General features: G+C 37.7%; 3 protein-coding genes across 3 annotated transcripts; 1 reads left to right on the top strand and 2 right to left on the bottom strand.

Moving 5' to 3' along the window:
• Positions 1-457: 457 nt before the first annotated feature.
• LOC125230430 (sodium channel protein Nach-like) lies at positions 458-6,568 on the bottom strand. The gene is made up of 8 exons (XM_048135567.1): positions 6,381-6,568; positions 5,820-5,973; positions 4,063-4,196; positions 3,196-3,417; positions 2,737-2,924; positions 1,999-2,167; positions 1,334-1,440; positions 458-840 (listed from the first exon to the last, which is right to left on the bottom strand). Exons 1-8 carry the CDS (start codon positions 6,566-6,568, stop codon positions 458-460), a joined length of 1,545 nt encoding a protein of 514 aa, XP_047991524.1.
• Positions 6,569-18,213: 11,645 nt separating this feature from the next.
• LOC125230076 (larval cuticle protein LCP-17-like) lies at positions 18,214-23,066 on the top strand. The gene is made up of 4 exons (XM_048135081.1): positions 18,214-18,300; positions 21,382-21,576; positions 22,142-22,246; positions 22,762-23,066. Exons 1-4 carry the CDS (start codon positions 18,298-18,300, stop codon positions 22,999-23,001), a joined length of 543 nt encoding a protein of 180 aa, XP_047991038.1. The 5' UTR covers positions 18,214-18,297; the 3' UTR covers positions 23,002-23,066.
• Positions 23,067-23,178: 112 nt separating this feature from the next.
• On the bottom strand, positions 23,179-23,622 carry LOC125230431. The gene has a single exon (XM_048135568.1). It carries the CDS (start codon positions 23,620-23,622, stop codon positions 23,179-23,181), a length of 444 nt encoding a protein of 147 aa, XP_047991525.1.
• Between the last annotated feature and the right edge of the window lie 4,054 nt (positions 23,623-27,676).

The raw sequence follows: 27,676 nt of genomic DNA on the forward strand, positions 1-27,676 counted from the left end.
AATAATTTATTGAACGCTACAAAGTATACAAATAAAACAGAAGGCATGTAAAAAAAAAACAGCAGACGCTAAAATAGGACCCCGCTCCGCTCAGCATAATGCCACGACCTTCTGCGGTGCTGGTTTTTTTGTGAGGACCTAACTTACACTTATAAAGTCATCATCATCATCATCCTCAGCGACTGAGTTTTGTCATGAGCTCTCAGGTGGCTGACGTAGCCTATTTTTTCAGTGAATATTTTTACGACCACACTCACTGCATGTCAGCACCCCTCCGATGAAATTATAGTCGAGCCTTTATCTCGTCGCGCTTGGCGTCAAGTTCTGTTCTTCGAAGGCTTGCGTTTTTGTTCTCACTGTATGCCAAATGCTTTATGCCACACTACGTGTTCTATTATTTATAGTGTTAAGTATAATAAAGAATCCAAATATAAATACGTAAGTAGTAAAAAGTAAGTCAGTTGTTGAATTGTAACGGCTCTGGCATTTCTTTCTGACGAGTTTCCTCCACCAATATTTTGTTGTGTCGCTTAGTTTTCGGCACTGTTATGCGGTATTGCTCAACTCTCTCTCCAAAAGCTTTGCGGTATTGCTCAATCATCTCCTTTAAAGTTTTGTGGTGATGCTCAATTCTCTCTCCTAAAGGATTTCGGTGTTGCTCAGTATTCTCTCGCAGAGTTTTGCGGTGTTGCTCAGTTTTGTCCATTAATTGTTCCTCAGTAGTTTGGACACGGTTTGTGCACATTTTCCTGACCACTCGCGTCCATAGATAGAACACGAGTTCTACTAGAGTGAGCATGCTACAACCGAGGAAGATACCGTAGACGCCACCTAGGTTACCTGTGGAGCATAAAAAGCGGTGAACACTTCAGAAAACTAGAAGATAAAAGATATGCAACCCGCTAGAAAGTAGCGGGTTGCACATGTTTTATTTCTACTAATATAGTTTAGGCTCCGAGTGGAATTTCCCATGGCATTTGCCGCTAACTTAAATTTAAAATATGTAAAAGTGTCATAATAAAAGTGCAATAGGGAGCTTGACTGTAAAATAAAATATTTATACTATGCACGAAATAAAGCATCAGATAATTATAAGAAAAACATGGACAGAAGTTATTTTCAAATCCAATTTCCACTTTATAAGTCAGGTAGAAATATTTAAAGTAACTAAGTTGACCGTGACGTCACTCAACTTGATTTCATATAAATTCCATATTAGCAAGTCGTTCAAATTAGTTTTGACAGTTCTTAAAAAGAAGCTGATTTGACTAGGAGGCAAGTAGCCTACTGTGTGTTCTAAAACTCTTAACAAAATTGAAAAAATAGTGCTAACTTATTAATGTGATCCAATCGGTGATCAGGACGAATTCTTGTATTTTATAAAACTGATTTTCGTACGTGAAGTGCGCCACGAACGAGTTGTTAGGATCAACTCCACTTCTGCAATTGAAAAAAAAAATAATCATAGTTGACATCACCCAGTCTCATTTATGTCTTAAGTAAGATTAAATAAATCTTCAATAAATAAATCTAAAAAAATCACTCAGGATATTATCTGAATCTCAGTGTAAATCTGCACCGATAGCATGGTCGCGCGATAAACGATAAAACATCAGGGTGCGTAGCCGAATGGCACTAACGGTCACGAAACGCTCACGAAACGAAACGCTAGTAGATATCCAGACAGAGCCGGACTAACTGGCGTGGCGTTTCATTTTCGTTTGGCGTCGGAGAAATGCCATTCGGCTACGGACCCAGGCCGTCCCTATGGTACTTACAAATAGTGCGAAAGGGACTGATGAATCATTTATCCCGCGACCGTGATTGCCTGCCTGGGGGCCCATTTCTCGAAGCTACTAGTTACAATTTACAAGCGGTAGTCAATGTCTAATATGACAAGTTGGAAAGAGACTTCCGCTTGTAAATTGTAACTTTCAGTTTTGAGAAATGGGCCCCAGGTCATTAACACCTAGGTAACTCTAAGTTTGGAAGACTTACAAAAACCCCGTACAATCATGATCAGGCACCAGTACCCTCGGCTTAAAGTTCCAGCTGTAATGCGTGTATGTACACACTTCTGGACAGGTCTGCATCTCTATGCCTTTCGACGCCGCCAGGTGTGATAGGCGCTCGTGTATTGGTAGGCCGTACACCATCTTGTTGAGAGCTGTAAGTGTATGAACGACTCGTATTATTTAAAATGTTTGTCCTAAACCTACTATAATATTTTACTTGTTTTCTTCCGACCATACGTACTTAAGTTGTATTTTGTACACACATGAAAGCTAGAACCGACTAAAGATCACACAATACCATGCTGATGATAATGATGGACACGCACAATTATTGAAGACGGTAGCGGTAGACGGGTACAGTTATAAACTTTACTGCACAAAAGATACACAATAATGTACAAACGGTGGACTTAAAGACAAAATGCATCCTTTACCAGTCAGCCATCATAATGCCAAACAGAAATACGCAGAATTGGTGCAGAGAGAAAACAAAAAGGCGATGGACTAAAAAGAAAACAGTTAAAAGGGGCTCAATTGCAGACAAAAGAGACCCTTGACGGTTATGCTTTGTCAGACCCAGCATAACCGTCTCTGTCTGTAAAGCGGTATCGACTATCACCACTGCAGCACTGTATTAGTCAGAGTGAATGTGTCGTATTCCAAGAAAGGAATAAGAAGAAGCCCATGATAATGTTCTCCTTAAAAAGAATAAACCACTTACTAGAATACTTCCTAAGACAGTTCATCCCAGTAAAGTTACAAGTGTACTCATCAGGTGCACGAGTATAAGTTGCCGCGCAGCCGCAAACAGCCATGCTGGCGTTGATGATCCATTCCATTGCACAATTAAAGTAGTCATATGAGTCAAAGAAACGTAGGTCTTGTTCGTCAGGGTGAACACACACCCCTCTATAAATAAAATTAGAGAACTGAATTCACCAAATATGAATAATGAGAGATATTTCCAAGATGAACTTGGGCTCATCTCTCTAGTCTCATTTTTGCATTTTTTAGGCACATGCAACTACATAAATGCATAGACAATAATAAATTGGCCATGCACAGTACCTGTGTGTACAGGTTATATGGATTCAACTGAAACGAGTGGTTGCTCCGCTGCTTGTGTGCTTGAATATTGTTGATGTTGATGGTTCGTTAAAACACATCATACATTACTCACGCTTCCTCCTCCATTTCATGAACTTCTTCTGACTTCTCAATACTTAACGGTTGAATATAGAACATGACATAGTATCCATTAGCCATCATAAAAGAAGATTGCTCTATCAGCGGTTCTGACAGCGGTCTGTGGATCATCACGTAAATGTCACCGTAGTCCATGGTAGTTTGGACCTTGAGATTGTTGCTGAAGAGGTCGCCTGATGAGACGAATGTTTCTGGACTGGAATTAAGATAGAGGTTAGAAAATATACAAACGTTACAAGGCGTTCCTGACTTTCACGATTTGGACTGAACTTATGGAAACTCCGAACGCGCAATAAGAAAACTGGAAGATTTTGCAGAAATACCTTCTGCCAGGGGCGGCTCACTCCGCGATTCTATTGCCGTGCTACAAGTACATGCCGGCGGCCGCGAGTTCGCGGCCCATTCAATGGTGACGACCTTCGCGCGGTGCATTAGAATTCAATGTCGGGTGCTCGCGTGCGGTCCGTTTGTTAATGGAGGTAAGTATTTAGAATGGCGGCATTTTGTGAACATCAAAGAAGTGAGCCTTCTGTACTTGTACTATTATATATTCTGTGCTTCTGCTGTAACTTGAAGAAATTTAGCTGATGCAATTAAGATGATGACTGGGTTCTCTGCATAAGGTAGTTGTCATAATTTTGACAGAAATGAAAAGCAATGAGACGAAGAAGGAATTAGATGTATAACGATGTAAGATAAAGTAAACCTGAAAGATTGCATGTACTTAAGCCGAAATGATCAGTGACACCTGAGAATCGGAGTGAGTTAAAATAAAGGGAAAATAAATCAAACTGTTAAATAAAGTAAAGTATGGTGAGTTTAAGGATTAAAATTTCTATACTCATCATAGAACCGGCAGCACTGTCCATTAACACGCTCGAAAAGATCCGAACACGGCACGATCTTTCCTCTGAGTTCACAACGGCTCAATAATACTTCACAGGGTACAGACACGCGTGAGACGAAATCGCGAGTCTGCAATATAAAAGAGCGTTTGTAGTAGGATCCTGTAAAATGTTAAGCAAAACCCAGTAAAATTGTTCGTATTGAAAAATATTGAAATGAAATGAAATAAAATTTATTCGAAAAAACACGTTACATCATGGCAGTTATATCATTGGTAAATGTACAGATTGTTGTTCCAAAGAGGATGCAACTCAGCATGTGTCGGAGCACTTAGTGCCACGACGCTGATTTTCAGTGGCCCCTAAACTTATATGATAAGAAATAAAAATAACATATTAAAGTATGGTTACTAAGCACAATCGAATAATAGTTAACAAAAATAAACAGACAGAAAATACTAATGAACACAAGTCAAATTATAATCTATTGAAAATATTTCAACTTGTGCTGTCTTAAAGTAGTCACACTACTATGTATATAAATTAAAACCGAAATAAATTACACATATGAAAGAAAAAGTGACCAGTCCTCTGGTGCCTGAGGCTGGAATCGAACCAGCGTACTTTCCAATCGCGGGAAATGCCTCTTAATCCGCTCGGCCACCCAGGTCACAGCTGTCGAGGTCGAAATTATCTCTCAATTAGCCTCAGGCACCAGAGGACTGGTCACTTTTTCTTTCATATGTGTAATTTATTTCGGTTTTAATTTATATACATAGTAGTGTGACTACTTTAAGACAGCACAAGTTGAAATATTTTCAATAGATTATAATTTGACTTGTGTTCATTAGAATTGATTTAGCAGCGCCATCTCTCGAGCTGTGTCGAAACCAACCTGAGTTTGGTTTACACGGGGGGCAAGAACCATACCGTTCTGCCCTAGGGGTGGACAGAGGGCGCTACGAGTCCTTGTATAGATTACTCATATGAGAGATAATTTCGACCTCGACAGCTGTGACCTGGGTGGCCGAGCGGATTAAGAGGCATTTCCCGCGATTGGAAAGTACGCTGGTTCGATTCCAGCCTCAGGCACCAGAGGACTGGTCACTTTTTCTTTCATATGTGTAATTTATTTCGGTTTTAGACAGAAAATACATTTAAGAATATGACAGTCCATAATATGAGACAAAATTAGAATATTAAAATAATTACACAGGTAAACTGGGGTGTGGGAAGAGAGATAAATGAGTTACAATCAAAACTTTAAATCATAAATAAATAAATAGACACATACGACTAGGAGTGAGAAGTTTGAAAAGTGAGCAGATGACGTTTTAACTTGTTTTTCCATTTTTGTGGAAGTAAACAGTTACAATTGTGTAACTTTTTTAAATGACAATTGAATAATACGATATTCTGGCATTAGGAGCATTATCTGCATGAGAAGCAAAATGTCTTTGTCAAAGTTTGCCCTTAGCAATATTAGTGACGATGTGCCAAAGCCTGAAATGAACGCACTAAAACAGCTTAATTTACTAAGGAAAACTATCAGTTGTCGTTATAGTCAGCCTAGTAAGAGTTATACAAGTGATATACCTAATCTTAGGACCTGGGGCCTATTCCTCAAAGCTACAAGTTACAATTTATGTGGTTGTCAATGTCTGATATGACAAGTTGGAAAGAGACTTCCGCTTGTAACTTCTAACTTTCAGTTTTGAGAAATGGGCCCAGATAAGGATAATTATATTCCTACCGTTACATGATTGTAAGCTAGCACGTTGTCCAGTATATCCATAAGCGTGACGTTCAATGGCTGCTGATGTTCCACATACAATGGAGTCAGCTCACCGACGCCCAAACGCATCGCGTCCAACACTTCTTCTTTCGTGAACTTAGGAGGGATATTCCTACAAAATTATTTGGAATTATTATGAAAAATTCTGCGTAAGAGTAGCCACTAAGAACAGTAAACAAGTCGCTTTGTAGCAACAATTTTGTAACTGTGAGAGTCTGGCCACTTTTATCTTTTAATGGACAGGTATCACTGAAGTCCAAACCCAAAGAAGTGAACATGTAAATGTGAACATGTCCTCATTTAAGTATGAGTACCTAGTTATACAGGGTGCCCGGTAATTAATGGACAACCTTTTAACCACCAAGAGGCCACTACCTAAAATTTTAAAAGTGTGAAAATCTGAAAACCAGGCGATTTTTACTAAACCTTTAATTTTCTGGACCAGTATAAGGTGCCCTCTTGGTGGTTAAAAGGTTGTCCATTAATTACCGGGCACCCGGTATAGGAAAAAATGCTTACACTTCTCCCAAAAACTCTTCATACCACTTGTCAACGGGTTTTTCCGAGCAAAAGGTGATTGAAGGCAAAGGCAGCTTCTCCGTGAGAGCCTGGCCGTTTTTGATGGTCATCCTGATGGGTATCTCCAGGAATCGGCTCCACAAGAGGAGGGAGAACTGCCCGCAGCAGAACAGGGCGAATATGAGCATAACACACCAGTAGCATCTGTATGAAACATCTCTTTTTTTTTCAAAGTTGTCCACCCCACTTTTTTTGTAACATGGGTATTTTTTAAGCGACTAATACTCAGAATCGCGAGGTCTTTCGATCCTGATAGGAGAAAAAAAATGTCCCAAGATTTCCATAAATTTTTTCGAACCTACCATTCCGTTACCGCCATACAAAATGTATGAAAAAATGGTAACGGAGTGGGAAAAAACCTTGGGACACTATTTTTCTCCTATTAGAATGGTAAGAGCTCGCGATTCTGAGTGGATATACATACATCACGCCTGTATCCCAAAAGCACATGAAATACTAAAGTTGGGCCACTCTTGGACAAATAAGGGGTTGAAAAAAATGGCCTACACCACAATTTAACCCACTGAGTGGATATCACATAATAAATTCCAAATCAAAAAATAAGTTGGGTGGACAACTTTGAAAAAAATGGCCCAAATATGGGCCCACGGTTAGACCTCTCAGATTATACTTTGTTTTATCTAATTTGTGTAAGTACATTACGATACAAGTGCGTAAGAAAGGAAGTTCGAAACGAGTGGCGATAAATTAAAACACGACCGAAGGGAGTGTTTTAAATCGACACGAGTTACGAATTTTAGAAATCAATTTTAGGCAAGCCGGTGGGAATCGGCTTGTATAGACCAGCCGCTGCTGTTATGTACCTACCTACAAAAATATAATTAGGCTATTAAAACTCGGAACAAACCTCGAAATTCTATTTTTATCTTTAATTAGGTACTTCACGCCATGAACCGAACTTTCAGTACAAAACGAAGTGACAAAGTTCCTGAAACAGTTCCACATGACGACTGGTAAGTGAATAAATGTGCGGACTGCGGGTACGGTGCTATAATATAAGTTATTACGTCAATTGTATATAATTGAGTTAATAATTTAGCGTTTGGAGTAAGTGCAAGTGAAGAGCGAGTGTGGGGTAAGGCTGTGGCCTTAATAACTTACTCGAATAGACGCTTAATGTAGGTAACCTATAATTTACCGCGATAATGTTTCTTCTATACAGTCTTTTGAAATCATTATTTTCAATCATCATCAAAATCATTTATTTTATTTATGGAGTGGGCACGTCACGGCCATCTTCTTTCCATTCGTTTATTGTGATTGACGTGATCTCTAAAAGAAATATGTCTTTTGTTATTTATCTGTTCGGTTCAGCGCCTCAGTGGCGGTACCCTTTTTTTTCTCAGTATTAAATCCTTAATCATCTGGTCGGTTCACCTGAGTCTGCTTAATCATCTCTCCCTCTTTCTTGAATGACCAGACGTTCTATGGTGTTTCTACTTGGGTGAAAGTGATCTTGTATAACTCTTCTCATTTTACTTCACAATCTTCAAACTGAAACTGTTTTTAGCGACAATAAAAGTTGTTGATTTCGTATTTATTGCTGTTTTCTTCTGCTTTGTGGTTTACTAGTCGCTTAACTTGAAACCTGGGTAAATCCATTCTACTAAGGCACTGGTCCCACCGCGAGCTATTAAGCTATGTGCTATCGGCTATAAAAACGAACAAAAGGTAGCATGTAAAAGAGACACGGCGATTTTAATAGCTCACCGCTGGGCGAGTAACTATAAACATCGCCGTGTCTCTTTTATTTGCACGGGGGTGCTTATCTTTTGTTCGTTTTTATAGCCGATAGCTCATAGCTTACTAGCTCGCGATGGGACCAGTGCCTAAAGCAGCGCATTTGTCTTGTAATGTAAGAATATTAGTCAATAATCGCTGTACACTGGCCCCAGCCTGCCCCATATCACGAACTCATTAATATATGAACAAGTGCCGTGTCGGCGCTAATCACTTTCGTTTTACGTGATTACCGACTAATTGCAGCTTACATGGACTATTCAATACAACATACATACATACAACATACATACAATCACGCCTGTATCCCGTAAACTACTAAAGCTTCAGTGCCACTCTTGGCAAAATAAGGGGTTGAAAGAAAACGAAACTGTGGCATTGCAGTGACAGGTTGCCAGCATAGTCGCCTTCTACGACACCCACGGGAAAAAAGGTACATACAAAGTTCAATTCAATACAATACAAAGTTTTACTAAAATAAGATGTAGACAAAAATAATTTCAAGGAAATATGGAAAATGAGAGAATAAAAATAAAAATAAAAGTGACAGACGGAAAGAGTCTATAAGGGTTCCTTTTGTACCTTTTTAGAACAAAACCCTAAAAACAGATCGCGCAAATTCAGGTCAGAAAGCATAAGCGCCTGAAAATTTACATAGAGCACCAAGTTAAAGGTTAGTTAAAGGCGTTTTGCGTGTTCAATGGCTTAAGAAAAATTCGCCTGTCAAAATTCCGAGAAACCACAGTTAGTGCGTTTTCACATTATCCGATCAGATATCGGATGTCGGAAGGATTTCAAAGGCAAAAATACAAGATGGCGGCTTAAATGTATGGGATATGGGTCCTACATCCGATATCGGATCGGATAATTTGGAAACGCACTAAGGGTCGGTTACACCAATTAAGGCCACTTGCTCCACCCGCTTGACTTAAGGTTTGTGGGCTGTCAACTGTCAAATTTTATATAAAATGGTGGGTTTACCTCGGGTTAACCCTCCATTTTCGGTGGTGCAAGTGACCCTTAGTGTATAGGATTAGTCTCTAACTATCTATCGCTTATAAATATTTATCTATCATTATATCTAAGACCAAAACACTTTCATGACTCCGATTCCGATAAATATACGTTACAAAAATTGTGTTTGCCACGAACATTATTTACAAACCCGTATTTCCATATTTTTCTAAAAAACCGCTCTCTGCAACAATTTATGATCACTCGGTTAAAAGAGGTTATGAGGGGAATAATTCATGAAGTGTGCGAAATATTAAACACATATTTCTCACGATGCCACGACATTTTTCCCGCTAATCCCCGCTTATTGAAACCATTAGGGGGATAATACAAACGTTATGTGGGGTTAAAGTGAAAAAAAAAAAAGAATGGTGTTTATAAAGTAGAACTGATATGGGGAAACAAAGAATAAATGGCCCAATTCGAACATTAAGAAACTCCAGTTTTCCTTTTGTTTGTGTCATAGAATTCGACTGTGGGATATAGGGTACAAAATCTCGACTGGGCGATGGGCTAGCAACCTGTTATAATTATTATGTACTACAATATCACGATTTCGTTTTTTTTCAACCCCTTAATTGTAACCCATTTGTATCTATAAGACTTACAGAAAAGCAATGTATGCCTTTCTTATTCGAAATTTTAATCTTTTTACTTCTCATACACATTTTTGTCATAAAATCAACTGTTGAGGTTTTATTAAAAAATATCAAATTTGGGCCTCTTTAATTCAAGATGGAGACTAACCCCGGCACCCCTCAAGGTAGAAAACCTGCATTTTTCATAACTAGCCTATTATTACTATATTAAGCAATACAAATTAAAAAAATCTTATACCCCACCTTTTGTACGGAAAAGCCCCTATTTTACACCCAATGCCTGGATTATAAGAGTCACAGTGAAACTTGAGCAGTTTAATGAACACCTTTAGGGATCAAAGGCTTGAGTACCTATACGTACAATGTACATATATTTTCACGTTTTGTTATGCAAAAAGTGTCTCGTGTGTGATTTCGACTAAAAATAGTTATTTGTTATACAAGGGGGCAAAGTTGTATTTTAACGCCGAGTGTGGAATTGAAAAACGAGCAAGTCAAAGGATTCTATAGTTGAACCACGAGCGAAGCGAGTGGTTCGAGAATAGAATCCTGAACTTGCGAGTTTTTTAACACACGAGAAGTAAAATACAATTGCAGCCGAGTGTAACACAAAACTTTCTCAAATGCGTTTATCACTGCTTCCAGTAGTTCCACAGGTGGTAAATCATCTTTATTACTAGATTCACCTACTTTTATCAATTTTAAAGCAGTTAATTTGACTTTATTCAAGGTCAAACTACTTTACCCACTAGTTGATAAAATGCGTTTTTACCCGCTGGTATTAAAGGACAAAAAACGTGTTTCCGAGCTAGAGAGGGGAAAAATAGTTTTCCTTCCTGCTGTACCTATTCTAATAAATCTACCTGTCTGCTACAAGTAGCTTTTCAGTACAGATGGTGCTTTTTTTACGTAACCAGTGCGAGAAGTGGTCAGGTCAAAACTTCGGAGGGTCATCTGTACTAAACAAACATCGTTCGATACACGTGCGAAAAAGAAATTCGTAACTCGTGTCGACCTTCCTTTTTTTCGCACTTGTATCGTAATATACTATTTTGTGCACGTGTTAAAGGTGAATGAGGTTCATTACGGATCATCTCAGAAGTTGCATGTATCTGTTTTTCTACTCGTCGACTTTAATCTGTCAATTAAGACACCACAGACTAAACTATACGTGCTGACTTTTCAGTGTTGGATAGTCTTTGACACTTAGTCAACTATAATATTTTATTATACTTCACTTTAGTTAACTGAAAAAAAATCAAAAATAGAACTTCATACAAGTTCTACAGAGTGGGGCCTGTCCTGTAACAAAGGCGAAGAATTGAACTGTAGGCTATTTTCCTTATACTGATCAACATTTATTTGTTCAGTGACTTTTAAAAATTATAAAGTCTTTAAAGTTTTAATTTTTCATACAAAATAAATATTAGCTTCAATGTACGCCATTATGTATTGTTGTCATTGACGTTGTCTGTCACACTTTAGACTTAATAGAATTCGCAATACATTACCTCTTAGAAAAAACTTTCAAGGGTGATAAAAATCAAAATAAAAGTTATTTTTAAAAGTCGCCGAACAAATGTTGATCAGTATAAGGAAAATAGCCTACAGTTCAATTCTTCGCCTTTGTTACAGGCCCCACTCTGTATACTAATTTGCGATACCTGGCAAATTTGTATGTATCTGAAACACATTTTTTTTTTATCTATTGCGGTATCGACCAATCAGAGACGGTTATTACAAACAATTGGTTGCCAGGTAATTTGATGTTGATACAACGGTGAACGACGCTATTAACATAAATTTTAGCTTGAATGATGATTTTTTCGTCCATTGATGATGAAGATGATGACTCATAGAAAAAGTATTGTATACAATAGTGATATAATTAAGCTTTTCACTCTCGTACCATACATCTCAGCAAGCTTCGTGGCCTAAATGTGGTACTCGACTGAAAAGCTTTGTATTATGTCACGATTGTATAAAATACTACTATGTTTATGCTTTATGTGCAATAAAAACTTTTCATTTGAATTTCTGTTGACATTTCAGATTGCATTTCAAGCACTCCTATGTTTGATAGCCGCATCTTTATCTCCAAAAAAATAAGATTAACATTATATGGACAGGTGATACTGATAGGTAATGACGATTTTAAAATGAAAATGAAAAATGAAAATGAAATATTTAGTTTTCAAGTAGGCATATTACATTGCGAATATGAACGTCAAATAAAACTACGCCGGCTCTAACCCTCAGTTGAAAGGGGGGTATCGACTATGTGACCGGCAAGAAACTCGGCGGGCCACTTCTTTTCAAAACATTACATCTTATAATTAACATGCGTTAAATAAAATAAAATTGGTGTAAATTCTGATTTTTTTTTGTATTATGTATATTCTATACTATGTAGTACAGACCTATAGGTTCTCGCAATCGTTCAATACACAGCATGAGTTGGTAATAACTTGCCCCCCTTACTCAGCGGGGTCCTGATAAATCACGGAACAAAAGCCTATCGGCTTTGTTTAACGAAATCTGCTATCATTTTGGAAAACGCCACATTCTACTGCCAACCACTCAATTCTGTATCTTACTACCGATTTTACAAGGTAGATTTTAAATTATTAAGTTTAGACTTGAGTTTTCTGAAGTTAGAACCGATGATGTCATTATGTTGACTTTTGCAGCTTTTCACGGGGTTTCTGAGTCGGCTACTGTTAAATTACATGTTAAAAAACCGGCCAAGAGCGTGTCGGGCCACGCTCAGTGTAGGGTTCCGTAGTTTTCCGTATTTTTCTCAAAAACTACTGAACCTCTCAAGTTCAAAATAATTTTCCTAGAAAGTCTTTATAAAGTTCTACTTTTGTGATTTTTTTCATATTTTTCAAACATATGGTTCAAAAGTTAGAGGGGGGGGGACGCACTTTTTTTCCTTTAGGGGGGACGCACCCTTGTTCATTTTTTTCCTTTAGGAGCGATTATTTTCGAAAATATCAATATTATCAAAAAACGATCTTAGTAAATAGTTCCTTGCTCATTTCTAAATACCTATCCAACAATATATCATACGTTGGGGTTGGAATGAAAAATCGGAAAAAAAAATAAAAAATAATTTTGTAAAAATATCAGACCCCTAAAATGTATTTAAAAATTCCCCACTTTACATGTAGTGAGGTAGCGACCCCTAAAATGTATTTAAAAATTCTGAAAAAAAAAATACATTGGTTTTTTAGGGGGGTAAGGACCACCCTAGGGGTACCCTATTTTTTTTGCACTTTGTTGGCGTGATTGATATACATACTGGTACCAAATTTCAGCTTTCTAGTGCTAACGGTTACTGAGATTATCCGCGGACGGACGGACAGACAGACATGGCGAAACTATAGGGGTTCCTAGTTGACTACGGAACCCTAAAAAACGATTGTTTGGCCTGCCATTTAGAGGGAAGTCGTGTTGTCTACTACATTTATAATACCTACCCATCATATTTTTATTAAAATATTAATTACGTTCGATTGTCTGTCTGTCGTCTTCAGGGTCTGCCTAGCTAAACCTGCATGCGTTTAACTAATGGGAAGATATGGAGGTATATTCTGATGGTAATATAAGTCATGATTTTGATTTGGATTGTTACACTCACGTTTTTTACACTTGTCTTTACATCCTAAAGTGAAGGTTATGTTATAATTATACAGATACAGTTTAATTCAAGTCAGCTAACCTAGATTACGGTTACGGTCTCCTTTTTCAAGCAGAAGTAAGTACAGTCCAGTACAGTAGCGTTAGTAGTAGCGTTCTCGGTGACCGCTCTTTGCGTAGTTACAATTGCACGTTGTGGCTGCAATTAGGGGTTAAAAGAAAACTAAATTCTGACATTGCAATGACAGGTTGCCAGCCTCTCGCCTACACCACAATTAAACGAGACTTGGAAGGAAATGGTGAAATCTTTAACTTGTCACCACTCAGGCACTTTAAAATGCTTGAGTAAAACTATACAATTATTAGCTAGTTTCTGATACGATATGTCTGCATATAAAGTCAATTTCTTAACCAGACACTGATCCCTGAACCGACCTCATTATATCAGGAAAAACACGATGTAGGAAATGAGCGTTCAACGTACAGCGACATCTATCGGCAAATTGAGTAAACTAATGCTCGCGAGCTCTTGATCAAATTATAACCTGTTATTACGATCAGAAGACGCCTCTCATCTAGTTTGCCATGCAGATTGCGAATGGTCATCGCGAGTTCAAGGTCATGGATTTCAATAAATATGCAATAAAATTATCTCACTCGGACCCACTATCTAAACTCGTTTGCATAGTTTATTATATGGGCATGTATTTGGCGTCTTGATTGCGTAACGAATGTCTTAAAGATACGGTTCGGTTTTAGTATTTTTAGTTGCATTCAAAGATAATATCTAGATTATCTAATAATTGTATAATATATGTATGAATAGCGTCTTTCTGTCTATGAAATAAAGTTTTAGTGCATAAGGAGGCCGCTAAGCTAGCTAGACCACGTACACTAATACATATTTTTTGCCAAACTAGATTATTTATTATTTGAGTACATTCATAATTATTATTATAGATATAAATATATAATTGGCTCCGTCTGGTGACGGGTTAAGAATTTCACCACCCCCTTTCTTCCCGTGGGTGTCGTAGAAGTCGACTGTGGGATATGGGTTAAATTGTGACGTAGGCGAGATGCTGGCAACCTGTCGCTGCAATGTCACAATTTGGATTTCTTTCATTTCAACCCCTTTTTGCCAAGAGTGGCACTGAAACTAGTATTCATGTGCTCTGCCTACCCCTTTATGGGATACAGGCGTGATTATTATATGTATGTGTGTATATAATTGTCTACCAGCTACAAGTATACAACCACAGATGATCCTATATCGGTTCTCAAAATTGACAGGGCTCCAAAACACATTTATTAAGCGAATGTTGGGGCCCAATTCTTGGCAGTTTAAAAAAGGGAGGCAAAGTTTTTATTGGTTGCGATTAGATTTCCTAGTAAGTAATAGTTTCAGGGACAGGTTAGGTGTAGGTATCACAAATCTAATATTTTTATACTAACGCAGAGTATGTTAGGGTATGCTGCCGGCAAGAAACTCGGCGGGCAACTTCTTTTCAAAACATTACATCTTATAACTAACATGCATTAAATAACAAGATACAATTTAACATGCAAAAGTATTCATCAAAGAATATGAACAGACTAGGTACTCTATGGAAATTAATTTCAATAAATTATATTATTGCTGGAGTCTCAACACCTGAAATACTAAACAAACTTTATTATTAAGAAACCATGATGTAGTGATCCAAATAATATCGCCTACCTTACATTGGCATAAAGAAAGAGAAGATAATTAATTAGAAAATAATAAATTACGATACAAGTTCGAAAAAGAGGAAGTTCGGAACGAGTGGCGATAATTAAAACACGACCGAAGGAAGTCTTACGTCGTAAATCGACACGAGTTACGAATTTCCTTTTTGCACGTGTATCGTACGACGTTTTTCAACAAGAAATGAACCATTTCTCGCACTAGTGCGTAAAAAAAGCACCATCTGTACTGAATTTTTTTTTTTATTTCTCAAAGTAGAAACGCCAGAATCGTGGCAGTAATGCGGTGGCGAATGTATTTTAAAAAGCAATGCAGCTGCAGTTGTAGTCCAGTCACCTTAGATTATCCAGTTTACGTAGATATTTATATATAATACCACAACTATAAGTGACATCAAATGTCAGTGTATAACACAAACAGATTTGAATACAAATTAGTTAAAAAAAGAGTGGCTAAAATTACGACTGTAATAAATAAAATCATCAAATGTCGATATTTTCGACGCCTATGGTTAAAACTCTAGGTTCCGTCGAATATACGCATACGTTTTCGGCTATGTTCGTGTCAAACTACTTGTAAAGGTTACTTCATGAGATGGTTGAATATACTGTCTGGCTCAAGTCACTGAAAACCGAAAATAGCTTAATGGTATATTATGCTACTGTTGTTTTAGAGAGGGATGCATCGCTGAATCTGCACGTCGTAAAATTAACATTAGTAAGTAGTTTCTTAACTGAATAAATAAGCCACAAGTATTTCACCTAGTTAAATACAATAAGAGTATTGAATGGTTCACGGTTATTTTCATTAGACTTATATTGACCGGGACACATACAGCGATTACCTTTTTGATTTTTGTCGAGCTCCCGATATTTTTGACGCAAAACGAAAAACGAAAATCGGGAGATCGACAAAAATCAAAAAGGTAATCACGGTCTATATCCCGGTCAATATAAGTCCAACGCTGCAGTATACTGCACTTTTGTTTACAACAATGCACATTAATTATTTTATTATTTTTTAAATAGGTAGTCTTCCAGAACAGATTTGGACACAAAGATACTGCGGATATGCACAAATGTGTTTTTGGAAAATAGACTATAGACTTATTTTTAATTTAAAGGAAAAATGGAAAAATTCACACCTCCGGCAGGACTCGAACCTGCGACCTTTTCCATTTTTCCTTTAATTTAAAAATATGTAATATCGCTCGCAGACGTTTCTGCATGATAAAAAACAAATTTAGACTATTTTAGACTTGTCTTTAAAGATCTCAGCACGAATAAAAGTAGGTACGGTAGCAGAAAAGCTCTACATTTCTGCAGGCAACTTCGGAATTACTTGCTCAAATACTGGTAAGTTGTAAGTAGATGTAAGTTTCTGACGTTGTAAAATACGTATGTTGGTATCTTGAACGTTACAGAAAAATTAATTAATTTTATGGCGAAATTAATTTTTCGTAGGTATCTTTTACTCTCTCCGGTACCGAAATCTAAAAATTCCAAACTCTTGTTAGAAGATCGCTTCGTTTATTTTGATTTGTTATACAGGGTGGCTCATTCAAATCGGTCAGTATGGGAAAGTCTGAAACTATAAGACATAACGAGGATCTGTTCCTAGGAACCATGACACCGATTTTAATAAAAAGAAAAACTGCATTCATGCATTTGAAAAAGAAGCTGTTGAATACTCTAACGTTGGTCACTTCGAATCGAACATCTACTAAAATAAATTAAATTATGTAAAAACAATTCATTTTATCCATTTTAAACATCATGTTTTGTAGAGACATTTACAGCTTAAGACCTACACAATCGATATTTGAATAGAAAAAAATGTAAGTTTTTTTTCAAAACAACCGGGTTCGATTCCCCTGCTGGGTACAGTATTTTTTTTTTCAAATGTATCAATGCAGTTTTTCTTTTTATTAAAATCGATGACATGGTTCCTAAGAACAGATCTTCGTATGTCTTATAGTTTCAGATTTTCCCAAACTGACTGATTTGAATGAGCCACCCTGTATACATGTTTAAAAAAATGTGCCTTCTGACTCAACTCAAGGAACTCTATAAGAATTCTGATACTTTAAAAATAAAAAAAAGCTGATGTCTTCGAATAATTTATTGCTGTTGGTTGAGATATTAGATACAAACTGAATGAACCAAAGATTATAAAATCAACTATGTTACTAGATAGTTGAAATTAGGTATTATCCTTCAAGTTTGTCTATCGCAAACTAATAAAAAAACAAAAAAATATAGATGTATTCATTATTAAAAATATAGATGTAAGTATTATTAATTTTTTAGAACATTTTTACTGTACATTTTTTAGGAAACGTACGGAAGGGAACCGACGTAATCCCTAGTCCCCCATCTTCGTACTTACAAACATAATTATGTATATGTGTGACATGCCCTCATGCCCGTATTTCTACAAAAGGGTAGGCAGAGTACATGAAGCTACCTTTGGGACTAAATGGCAGAAGCCAGGATAACGCGAGTAAGCCCGATAAAATTATGATCATCATTGATCAGGCCCCGTAACCGAATGACATTTCTGCGATGCGGAACGCCACCGAAACGCCGCAGAAATATAGTCTGGCTCTGTCACGCCAATACGCGAGCGATAGAGATAGATAGCTACGAAAGAGATATTATCGTGAGCGTTTCGTGAGCGTTTGTGCATTCGGCTACGCACACAGGCATCTTTCTGATGCGACATATTTACCTAAAGTTACAAATCTGTGATTGAGTACATTTGAAACTTAATTAGTATATTAGTAGATAACATAAACTTAATATTTTCAATTATGAGTCATTAAATAATTACAGCCATTATCCACTATAAATACATCGATATACCTACTGTACTAATTTCTACCACATTATTAAAAAAATATTGATTAATACTAAAAAGCACCGATCAAGAAGCCAAATTATCCTAACACTACAGTAACAGAAACGTCTCCAGTCTACGCTAATATATTCTATTTCGAGCGGGCAACAAGAAACCAGATATTTAACAATCTAGTAAAGAAGACACTTTTAGTATAAAAGGGGAAGGCCAGTTTTTGAGGGTCAGACTGTTTTCGGACGACCTACCTAGCAAAATGGTGAGTTATTTATCTGGAGTATTATAATATTTTTAACTATGAACTAAAATTATAAGTAGGTACTTATGTAGGTACCCTATGTAGGTACCTTAGGTGTGTACATAAGGAAAGGCATGGAAAGATTTGCGATGTCCGGCGTGGCTTCCGTAGCTCAATTGGTTAAGAGCCTTGCACGGATTGCAAATGATGCGGGTTCAAGTCCGTTAAAAATAAAATATGAAGTAAAATTATAAATAGGTAGGTACTTGTATCGAGACAAATCATATTGGTTTAACGATACTGTTGTAATTAGTTTTAGATTGTATTTTGTAATTACCTAAATAAAAAAATAAAAAATATGTTGCGTGTAGAATAAAGCATAAAAATGGGTGTAGTAAGTTTTCCTTAAAACATAGACATCGCGGACTTTTTTTGTAGACCTATGAAAGTGAAACAATTTCTGCATTGCTTTATATTTATACTAGCTTTTGCCCGCGGCTTCGCACGCGTTAATTTCGACCTCCATACAATCTTCCACCCCCCATATTAGGAAAGTGGGGGTTTAGAAAGAGACAAAAAGTAACCTATGTCACTCTCTATCCCTTTAACTATCTCCACTAAAAAGTCACGTCAATACGTCACTCCGTTTTGCCGTGAAAGACGGACAAACAAACAGACATACACACTTTCCCATTTATAATATTAGTATGGATCTCAAACAGCTGTGGCCGAGTTTTTGATTAACTGTCAGTCACCGTGATATTTCCGAGACAATTAATAAATATCATATTTCAACCAATTCATACAAAATTTAGTAAATTTACATCTCATATGTAAAAACTTCGTGAAAATCCGAAGTTTGCCGTAAACGTACAAACAGACACTTCGACAGATGTGGCCCCACTTTGTACCATTTTAAGATGTAGTGATTTATTAATTTAGAATACATTACAATACAACTCTCTTTATACACAAGAAACACAAAATCAAATAAACATTAATTTAAGTACTTCACAAAAAATATTGTGCAAACCTTTAACTTTATTAATTATGGCATTCGTGGGCATTTACAAAAATGTTCAACGAAATCATAAAAATAGAATATTAATTTATTAAGAAATAAAGTAAAATGGCAAAAATTCCGATAAAAACAAAAGAGCCACTGTAAATCTCATTCTAGGAATAATTATAATTAAATGTTAAACTTACCTCGATATTAAAAGAGCGAACATAAAATAAATGATGAGCAAAAAGTACTCATTTATTTAACTGTAAAAATTCATTATTGCGATTATAACTTACTAGCTTTTGCTCGCGGCTTCGCTCGCGTTAGAAAGAGACAAAAAGTAGCCTATGTTATTCTCCATGGGTGTGTAATGATTGGTATAACTATTTTTGGTATGGTAACATTTGATATAACAACATTTGGTATATATTTAATGGATATAATCACTCATTTGACATAATTAACATTTGCTATAACAACAAAATATCTACTTTTATTTTGTATAATCATTATTTCCTATAACAGTTATTTATAATAACCGTTACATGGTATAACTATCTATTGATATACGACTAGTATAATATAACTAGCAAACAGTATAAAACATTTCATGAAGTAATTTTATTCTTTTTTGAGGGGATCACAGTTCTAACCTAACCTAACCTATTTTTCTGGTAGCAGCGCGTTGTGTGTAGGGATCACAGTTCTAATCCAATCTACTTTTCTGGTAAATGATGGATCTAATTTATTGTACAATTTTTTTTATTCTAACTGTGCTTTAGAAACAATTTGTGTTATACAATTTATTTATTATCGGAAATAAGCATTATACTCAAAGTATGTTATAGTAAATGTTATTCGAAGAAATGATCATTATATTAAATAAGACTTATACAATTTGTTAGTATATTATTTGTTGTTATATGATTCAATAATTATATCAAATGATCGTTATAACGACTAAAAATATATCAAAAAAGGTTATATCGATCGATACCACAGAGAACCTCCTATAGAGTGGCAGTCTTGTATATTTGGTTCGCGATACGAGTCACCAGTGTTTGGGGTGCGAGGAGCGGGCGGGGAATGTGTTAAGCGCGCTGTGATTGGCCGTTTCAAGGACGGTGGGCAGTCGCGCCAGATGAAAAGGGACAGAAGTATGACTGTCCCTCTACTGACGCGTAAGTGGCCAATGTAAGTTGACCTATGCCGGCTCTGAATAAATTATAAATATGACTTATTTGTGGAATGTAATGCCGTAACGTCTGTTTTTAAATTTGAGCTTCTTGTTACCTTTCCACACCATTTCACACTACAGGTGGACATCTTTAAGGCATCAAAATACCCTTTTCCAATTTTTTTGTGCGAAAAACACGCGCTGCTTTCGGGTCCGTTACTTGGTCGATACTGATCGGGCACGGCGAGCGCCCGCGCTTATATCAGTGCAAATACTAGGAAGGCTGGCGACCGCGAGTCGTCTTGTAATAGATGTCTTTAGGGGTTGGTCTGTGATCGATACGCACCCATTCTCCATCCCTTCAACTATCTCCACTTAAAAAATTACGTTAATTCGTAAGCTCCGTTTTGCCGTGAAAGACGGACAAACAAACAGACACACACACTTTCCAATTTATAATATTAGCATGGATTAGGTAGCTAGACTAGGTAGTATAAAACATCGGCATGTTTTTGTCAAAATGCAAAAATGTAGAGTTTAGGTAAAATAAAATTGTGTTGATATGATTTGACAATTCTTCAGTTTAATAGAAACTAATGACACTCTTCATATTCGTTTGTAAACTTGTCAAAAGATGTTTGACACTTTATAATGGGATTTTTTTTAGTATAAAAGCCATTATACGAGTATGTTCTGTCCCGCCACTAAAACTATCTTAATATAATCTAATCTTATCTAAATCGGTTCAGTCGTTTTTGGTTCTTCATACAAATTATATCGATTACCCTTTTGACAATCTTAAAGATGATTTTTGATATCAGAACCGCTTCTCTCTCTACCAATTATTTTATGTTAGTCATATTTTTGTTATTATTTCATTGTGTCCGTACAAATTTTGATTCTATTCCATTCCTTCCAGAAATTCCTAGTCGCCTTCGCCCTGGCCGTGGCCTGCGTCCACGCTGACGTCTCCCACGTGGTTCACTCCGTAGACCAGACCGCCCAGGTCCTCAAATCTGACGCTGACGTCCGTCCTGATGGCTACAACTATGCCTATGAGACCAGCAACGGCATCCAGGCTCAAGCTGAAGGTGTTGTCCAGGACGTGAACTCGGTGAGTTGTAAAAGATGAAGTTCGGTCTTGCGAATGCACCGAGATCTTCAAGTCTATTATGGAGTTCGGTCTAACGAACGCACCAAGATCTACAAGTCTGACGCTGACGTCCGCTCTGATGGCTACAACTATGCCTATGAGACCAGCAACTGCATCCAGGGGGCTTGTTCAGGATGTGAACTCGGTGAGTTATTACAGATGAAATTCGGTTTAGCAAGCGCACCAAGATCCATAAATCAACGATGGCTACAACTACGCTTATGAAACCAGCAACGGCATACAAGCTCAGGCTGTTATAACATATGTGTAATTATGCAGTTCGGTCTAGAGAATGCGCAGAGACCCTCAAGTCTGACTCTAAAGTCCTGTCCTGATGGCTACATTGGCTACATTCCTTTGAGACCAGCAACAGAATCCAAGCCCAATTTGTCCATCGGTGTTGTTGGAAAGAACAACAGTGGCCAAAGTTAGATTAATATTACGATGTTTAAGTATTATACTTAGATATTGTAACCGATGGTTTATAAATTATATTGTACTCTATTAACTATAACATTTTTTTTAGGAATACCCCAAGCAAGTTGTCCGCGGCTCCTACAGCTACCAGGGAGATGATGGCCAGGTCTACACCGTCAACTACGTCGCTGACGAGAACGGATTCCAGCCCCAGGTAAGACATTCAAGAAATAAAATAAAAAATGTACAGAACTTATAGAGCTTTCCAGTGGTATCAATAAACTAAATAAAAATCATATTATTATAAATGCACTGCTTCGTGTACCTAGTAAATTTCCCCACATTTAGAACTAATCAAGGAAATCAAGGTGACAATAAATAGTACCACCATAGAGATAAGACAAAAGGTAAAATAGTGGATTAGATGGAACCAGAAGATAAATGGTGGAATTATTCAGTGCCCACTTTATTAAAGTGAGTAAATTTCTCGTAATTGGATGAAAAGCAATCGATTTCGCGAATAAAATGCTTTCGGGGAATCAATCACAATTTTTCAATAAGTGTAAACTAAATCAATGTAGATGACCACCATACCATACGCTAAGCTACCATAAAGTAGGCTTGAACCATCGTTTTCATGAGTAGCAGACGCCGTAGGTTCATCAAAAGCCATGGATAGTGATTTTATAGCTTTTCTTCTGGCATAAACTTATTTTTTTTTTTTTGCAGGGCGCCCACCTTCCCGTAGCCCCAGCAGTTCCTGAGGCCATCGCCCGCTCCCTGGAGTACATCCGCACCCACGCCGCCCCTGAGGTCGTCCGCTCCGCCCCCGTCGTCACCCCCGTAGTCACCGCCCCCGTAGTAACCGCCCCTGTAGTCACCGCCGCCCGCGCCGTTGTCGCCCCCGCTCGCGTCGTCGCCGCCGCCTCTGCTAACTTCAGAAAGAACCAGCAGTTCGGCCGCTTCTAAATCAACGATCGAAACACATTGACCACTGCCACTAGTTAAAAAAATAATAAATGTAATAGATTGAATTTTATGTTTTATTCTTCCCTTTTATCCGTCTGCATTGATTGAGTTTGACGATTCCTGCAGAAATCTACGTGAACATTAATCTTCTTCTTCTTTGTCCTCGCCTTTATTCCGTTACACGGGGTCGGCTTTCTTAATCATGTCACGCCATTTGTTGCGGTCATATGCGTCATTGCATTGTAATGATAGAGTTTTCATGTCCCTCTGGACAGTCGTTAGCCATGTGGCTAGCGGTCTACCGCTTCCCCTTTTGCTTGTTGCGATGGAAAGGCACTTCTTCACGACAAAATCTTCTGGTCTGCGCATGACATGACCATACCACCTGAGTCTGGTCTCTGCGAGTTTATCGGTGATCGGGTCCACCTTTAGACTACCTCGGATGTATTCGTTGCGAACTTTGTCTTTTAGCGTGACCCCGCTCGACCATCTCAGCATGCGCATTTCAGCGGTGTGGAGCTTCTGAGTGTGTACGTTTTTGGCAGCCCATGTTTCAGTGCCATATAGAATAGCCGGCCTTATTGCAGTCTTGTAAACTGTGCCTTTCGTTCTTACTGGCATTTTTGTATCACACATAACTCCCGTAAGCTGGCGCCATTTGTTCCACCCTGCTGCGACTCTGTGCGTGGCATCCGCATCCAACGTGCTATCGTCTGATATCACAGATTCAAGACACTTGAATTTGTTAACTTGTGGCAGCTTGACATTGTCTTAAGTGACATCAGTATCCGTGGGATGCACGCCGTTGAAATGGCAGACCATGTATTCGGTTTTTGTTCTACTTATTTTTAATCCATTGTTTTGCAGGGCTTCCCTCCATTGTTCCAGATTTTGTTGAATGCTGTGTTTACTGTCAGATATCAACATAACATCATCAGCGTATAACAGGCTCCAGGGTGTAGGCTTTTGTATTTTTGCGGTCAGGTAATTCATGACGATGTTGAACAGCAATGGACTTAGAGCGCTGCCTTGATGTACGCCCACTTTAAAGTCATCGAAGCGAGCGAGCGAAGTGAGCTTCGATGTTAACATCGAAGCTCTTTGACAGGCCTGCAGGGCTTCTAACGACTGTATAAACTTCGCTGTACATGTCCATGATGATTTTCACATACTGTTCGGGAACATTGTGCGCTCTTAAGGCCTGCCAACCTGCCATATAAGGGTTCTAGGTACTCTGTCAAACGCCTTTTCCAAATCTATGAAGACCATCCATAGCGTCTGTTTATTATGCCTTGCTTTTTCCATTACCGTTCTTACCGCATGAATTGCATCCATAGTGCCCTTCCCAGGGGTGAAGCCAAACTGATTTTCTGTAATTTTAACAAGTTTAAGAAGGCGCTGATTTATAAAAATAACTCTTTCCCAGATTTTTAGGGTATGCGAGATAAGCTTGATTCCTCTGAAGTTCTCGCATGAGCGTACATCCCCTTTGTTTTTATAGAAGGGTACAAGTGAACTTATTCTCCATGAATCTGGCATGTTGTTACCCATCAGGATGTTGTTAAAAAGGTCGGTAAGCCATGCGACGCCATCTTCTTTAAGTAGTTTCCAAACCTCTGCTGGTATTCCGTCTGGACCCGTAGCTTTTGCAGTTTTTCATTTTGGAGATCGCCCTTCTAACCTCGTCTCTAGTAACTTTCTCAATAGGACCTTGAACTAACGGTTCTTGTGTTTCTTGTTGCCTAGGAAACTCCTCATTTAACAGTTCATTATAGTATTCGTACCATCTCCTATTAATATCTGCATTCGATGTTAAAAGAACACCTTCTTTGTTTTTAATATATTTAGTACTGCCGAAATCTTGTGTGCTTTTCGATCTAAGTTTGGCAACTTTGAAGATTTCATAATCTACGTGATCTACGTGAACATCAGCACCAATCCATTACGTTGCCAATGTCATCATTGTCATTTTATATACTGGGCCTCTGTGGCGACGATTATATTTTTTATAGTAAGTAGACAGTTAATGAAGTTCATAATAGTAGCTAGTTTGTTTCAATTCATTTCTGTTTTTTGGAAATATTTTTTTTAATATCTCATTTGACCGATGAACATTTGATGATAATGATGATATGAATGGAGGTCGTGCCTTGGTTTGCGCTACGACTCTCGATTTTTAAAAAGGCCAATCCGTCAAGTTGACGTCTGACAGATTTGAAACTTGCCGCCGTTAATATTGCGACATTATTTGCAGCCTACGTTCCCTGATTTCTGCTGTTGTTGAGTTTTTATCGACGACTTCTGCCTGCCCCTGGATTTTGTAGTACCCCCATCTCACGACGACCACCATACTCGTACATCTACTCTAACATTCGGAATTGGACGCCTTCACGACAACTTAGCTCACGTATTTTTGGATAACGATTCTGGTTTTCTCGACGCCCTTTGCACTGTCCTTAGGACTACTTGCTCCCATCGACGATTTATTAAAATAATTGATACTTTCTGTTACGCAGTAAGCACCAATCCATTACGTTGACAATATCAACTTACATTCTGGGCCTCTAGCCAAACGTAGGTACAGCCAAGTTCATAAAGAAGGTGAAGATATGTACACATATTTATGAACTCGACTGTACAATCGTTGCCGCTCCGTGGCGAACGACACTCACCATTTTGCTTATTAGCCGAATGCACAAACGTTCGATAATATCTCTTTCGTAGCTATTTATCTCTATCGCTCTTGCGTTTTGGCGCGACAGAGCCAGAATGCATTTCTGCATTGGCGTCGCAGAAATGCCATTCGACTACGGGGCTTGGTTTTGTCGAGCCAACACGGAAAAACGATAAAGAGATATGATATGATACAATACGATACAACTTGCACTCTTGGCGACATGACCTTACTTTGATAAAATTGACTTCTACACCGTGTTTCTTTTAAGAATAACATTCAATTTAGTGTCAAGTGATTGACGGCACATGTCAAAACAAATAACATTAGGAATTGGTAAAGGATGTCACACACGTGTTCAGTAATTAAGTATCTTTATTTTTTTTAATAACTCTAAACCGTAATCGTTCATTCGCTAGTTTCTTAGGGAAATTAATTGTATTTGATCTAAAGAACCTTCCCTTAAAGTTAACGGAATCAATAAAAACAACTGTACAGTGTTGCGATTGAGACGTTCAAAAATTATACAAAAGCACTACTTAAAATTCTGACAAAACTATTGTCAATTTTAAACTACATTAAAATCTCAAGGGTGAACAATTTTTAATTTGATGCCCGAAGCTAGCTAGTAGATCATAAAGGTTCAACGAATAAAAGTGCATTTGATTTATCTTGATGTTTTAGTTTCAAGGGTCAACCTGTTACTAAGTCACTAGATACTAACTGGATGGCATTATAAGAAAACAAAGTGGGTCAAAAAGTAAATGGAAGATTTCTTCCAGCCAGTTCAAGCTAACCTTAAAAGGGTAGCCATCCGTACTAATATTATAAATGGGAAAGTGTGTGTGTCTGTTTGTTTGTCCGTCTTTCACGGCAAAACGGAGCGACGAATTGACGTGATTTTTTTGAAGTGGAGATAGTTGAAGGGATGGAGAGTGACATAGGCTACCTTTTGTCTCTTTCTAACGCGAGCGAAGCCGCGGGCAAAAGCTAATAATCTATATTACCTAAAGCAATTCTTCAATGATTTAATTTTACAATCATGTTTATAAATCTTATTTTTGTACCATTCATTGGGGATATTACGCATTTCAGCCTACCACGAGCCTTGTTTGACATGTTGCCTTTTTGTCGGGCTTGTCAATGAGGAGGCACACTGACGTTTTATCCCGCCAGGTGGCGCCTGTGCAAGTGTCTAGGTGTGTCACTGTCATTCATAATAATATGTGAGAGAGAGTAAAAAATATCTTCTTCTCACTCTCACGTATGAAATTCTTTATCTGTGCAATGGACTAATAAGGTGGCGCCATCTGTCATAACCTTTGAGTATGCCTCCTCATTCGCACGTAATTCGCATTGTGCTGTTACACGGACAACAATTGCCAGCAATTCACATACCATTGCCGCATTTGCTCCATAGTTAGTTGGTGCATATTTACAAACGCGGCAATGGTATGTGAATTGCTGGCAATTGTGTTGCCCATGTAACCGTAACAGGCTAGCAACCTGTCTAACGTGATGTGCAGTAAGTTTAAACAAACAGCTTTGATGCATCAATGTAATAGAGAAAACATAAAAAATGCTTAAGTATGTGTAAGTTACTCTATGGTTTATTGTGTGCGAAGACCAGCTATGATTATAACGTGACCACAAAATTAAAATAAAAAAAAACCCCGATCGTGACATAGTAGACCGATTTTCATGAAACATAGCTAAGAACACTTCCGACTAACTCAGCTTTTAGACAAAAAAACTAAATCTAAATCGGTTCATCAGTTCGGGAGCTACGATGCCACAGACAGACACACACACACACAGACAGACACATCAAACTTATAACACCCCGTCGTTTTTGCGTCAAAGACAAAAATCCATAATTAATTAGAATTAATCACGTGAATTCAAAAATAAAACACGTGGCATTTTACATAATTTTGGCATAATTGAACATCAATGCCTGCTGTAAATAATCAAAACTTCAATTATGAATACTAATATCAT

This window comes from Leguminivora glycinivorella, chromosome 10 (genome assembly GCF_023078275.1).
Source record: "Leguminivora glycinivorella isolate SPB_JAAS2020 chromosome 10, LegGlyc_1.1, whole genome shotgun sequence".
Lineage (NCBI taxonomy): Eukaryota > Metazoa > Arthropoda > Insecta > Lepidoptera > Tortricidae > Leguminivora > Leguminivora glycinivorella.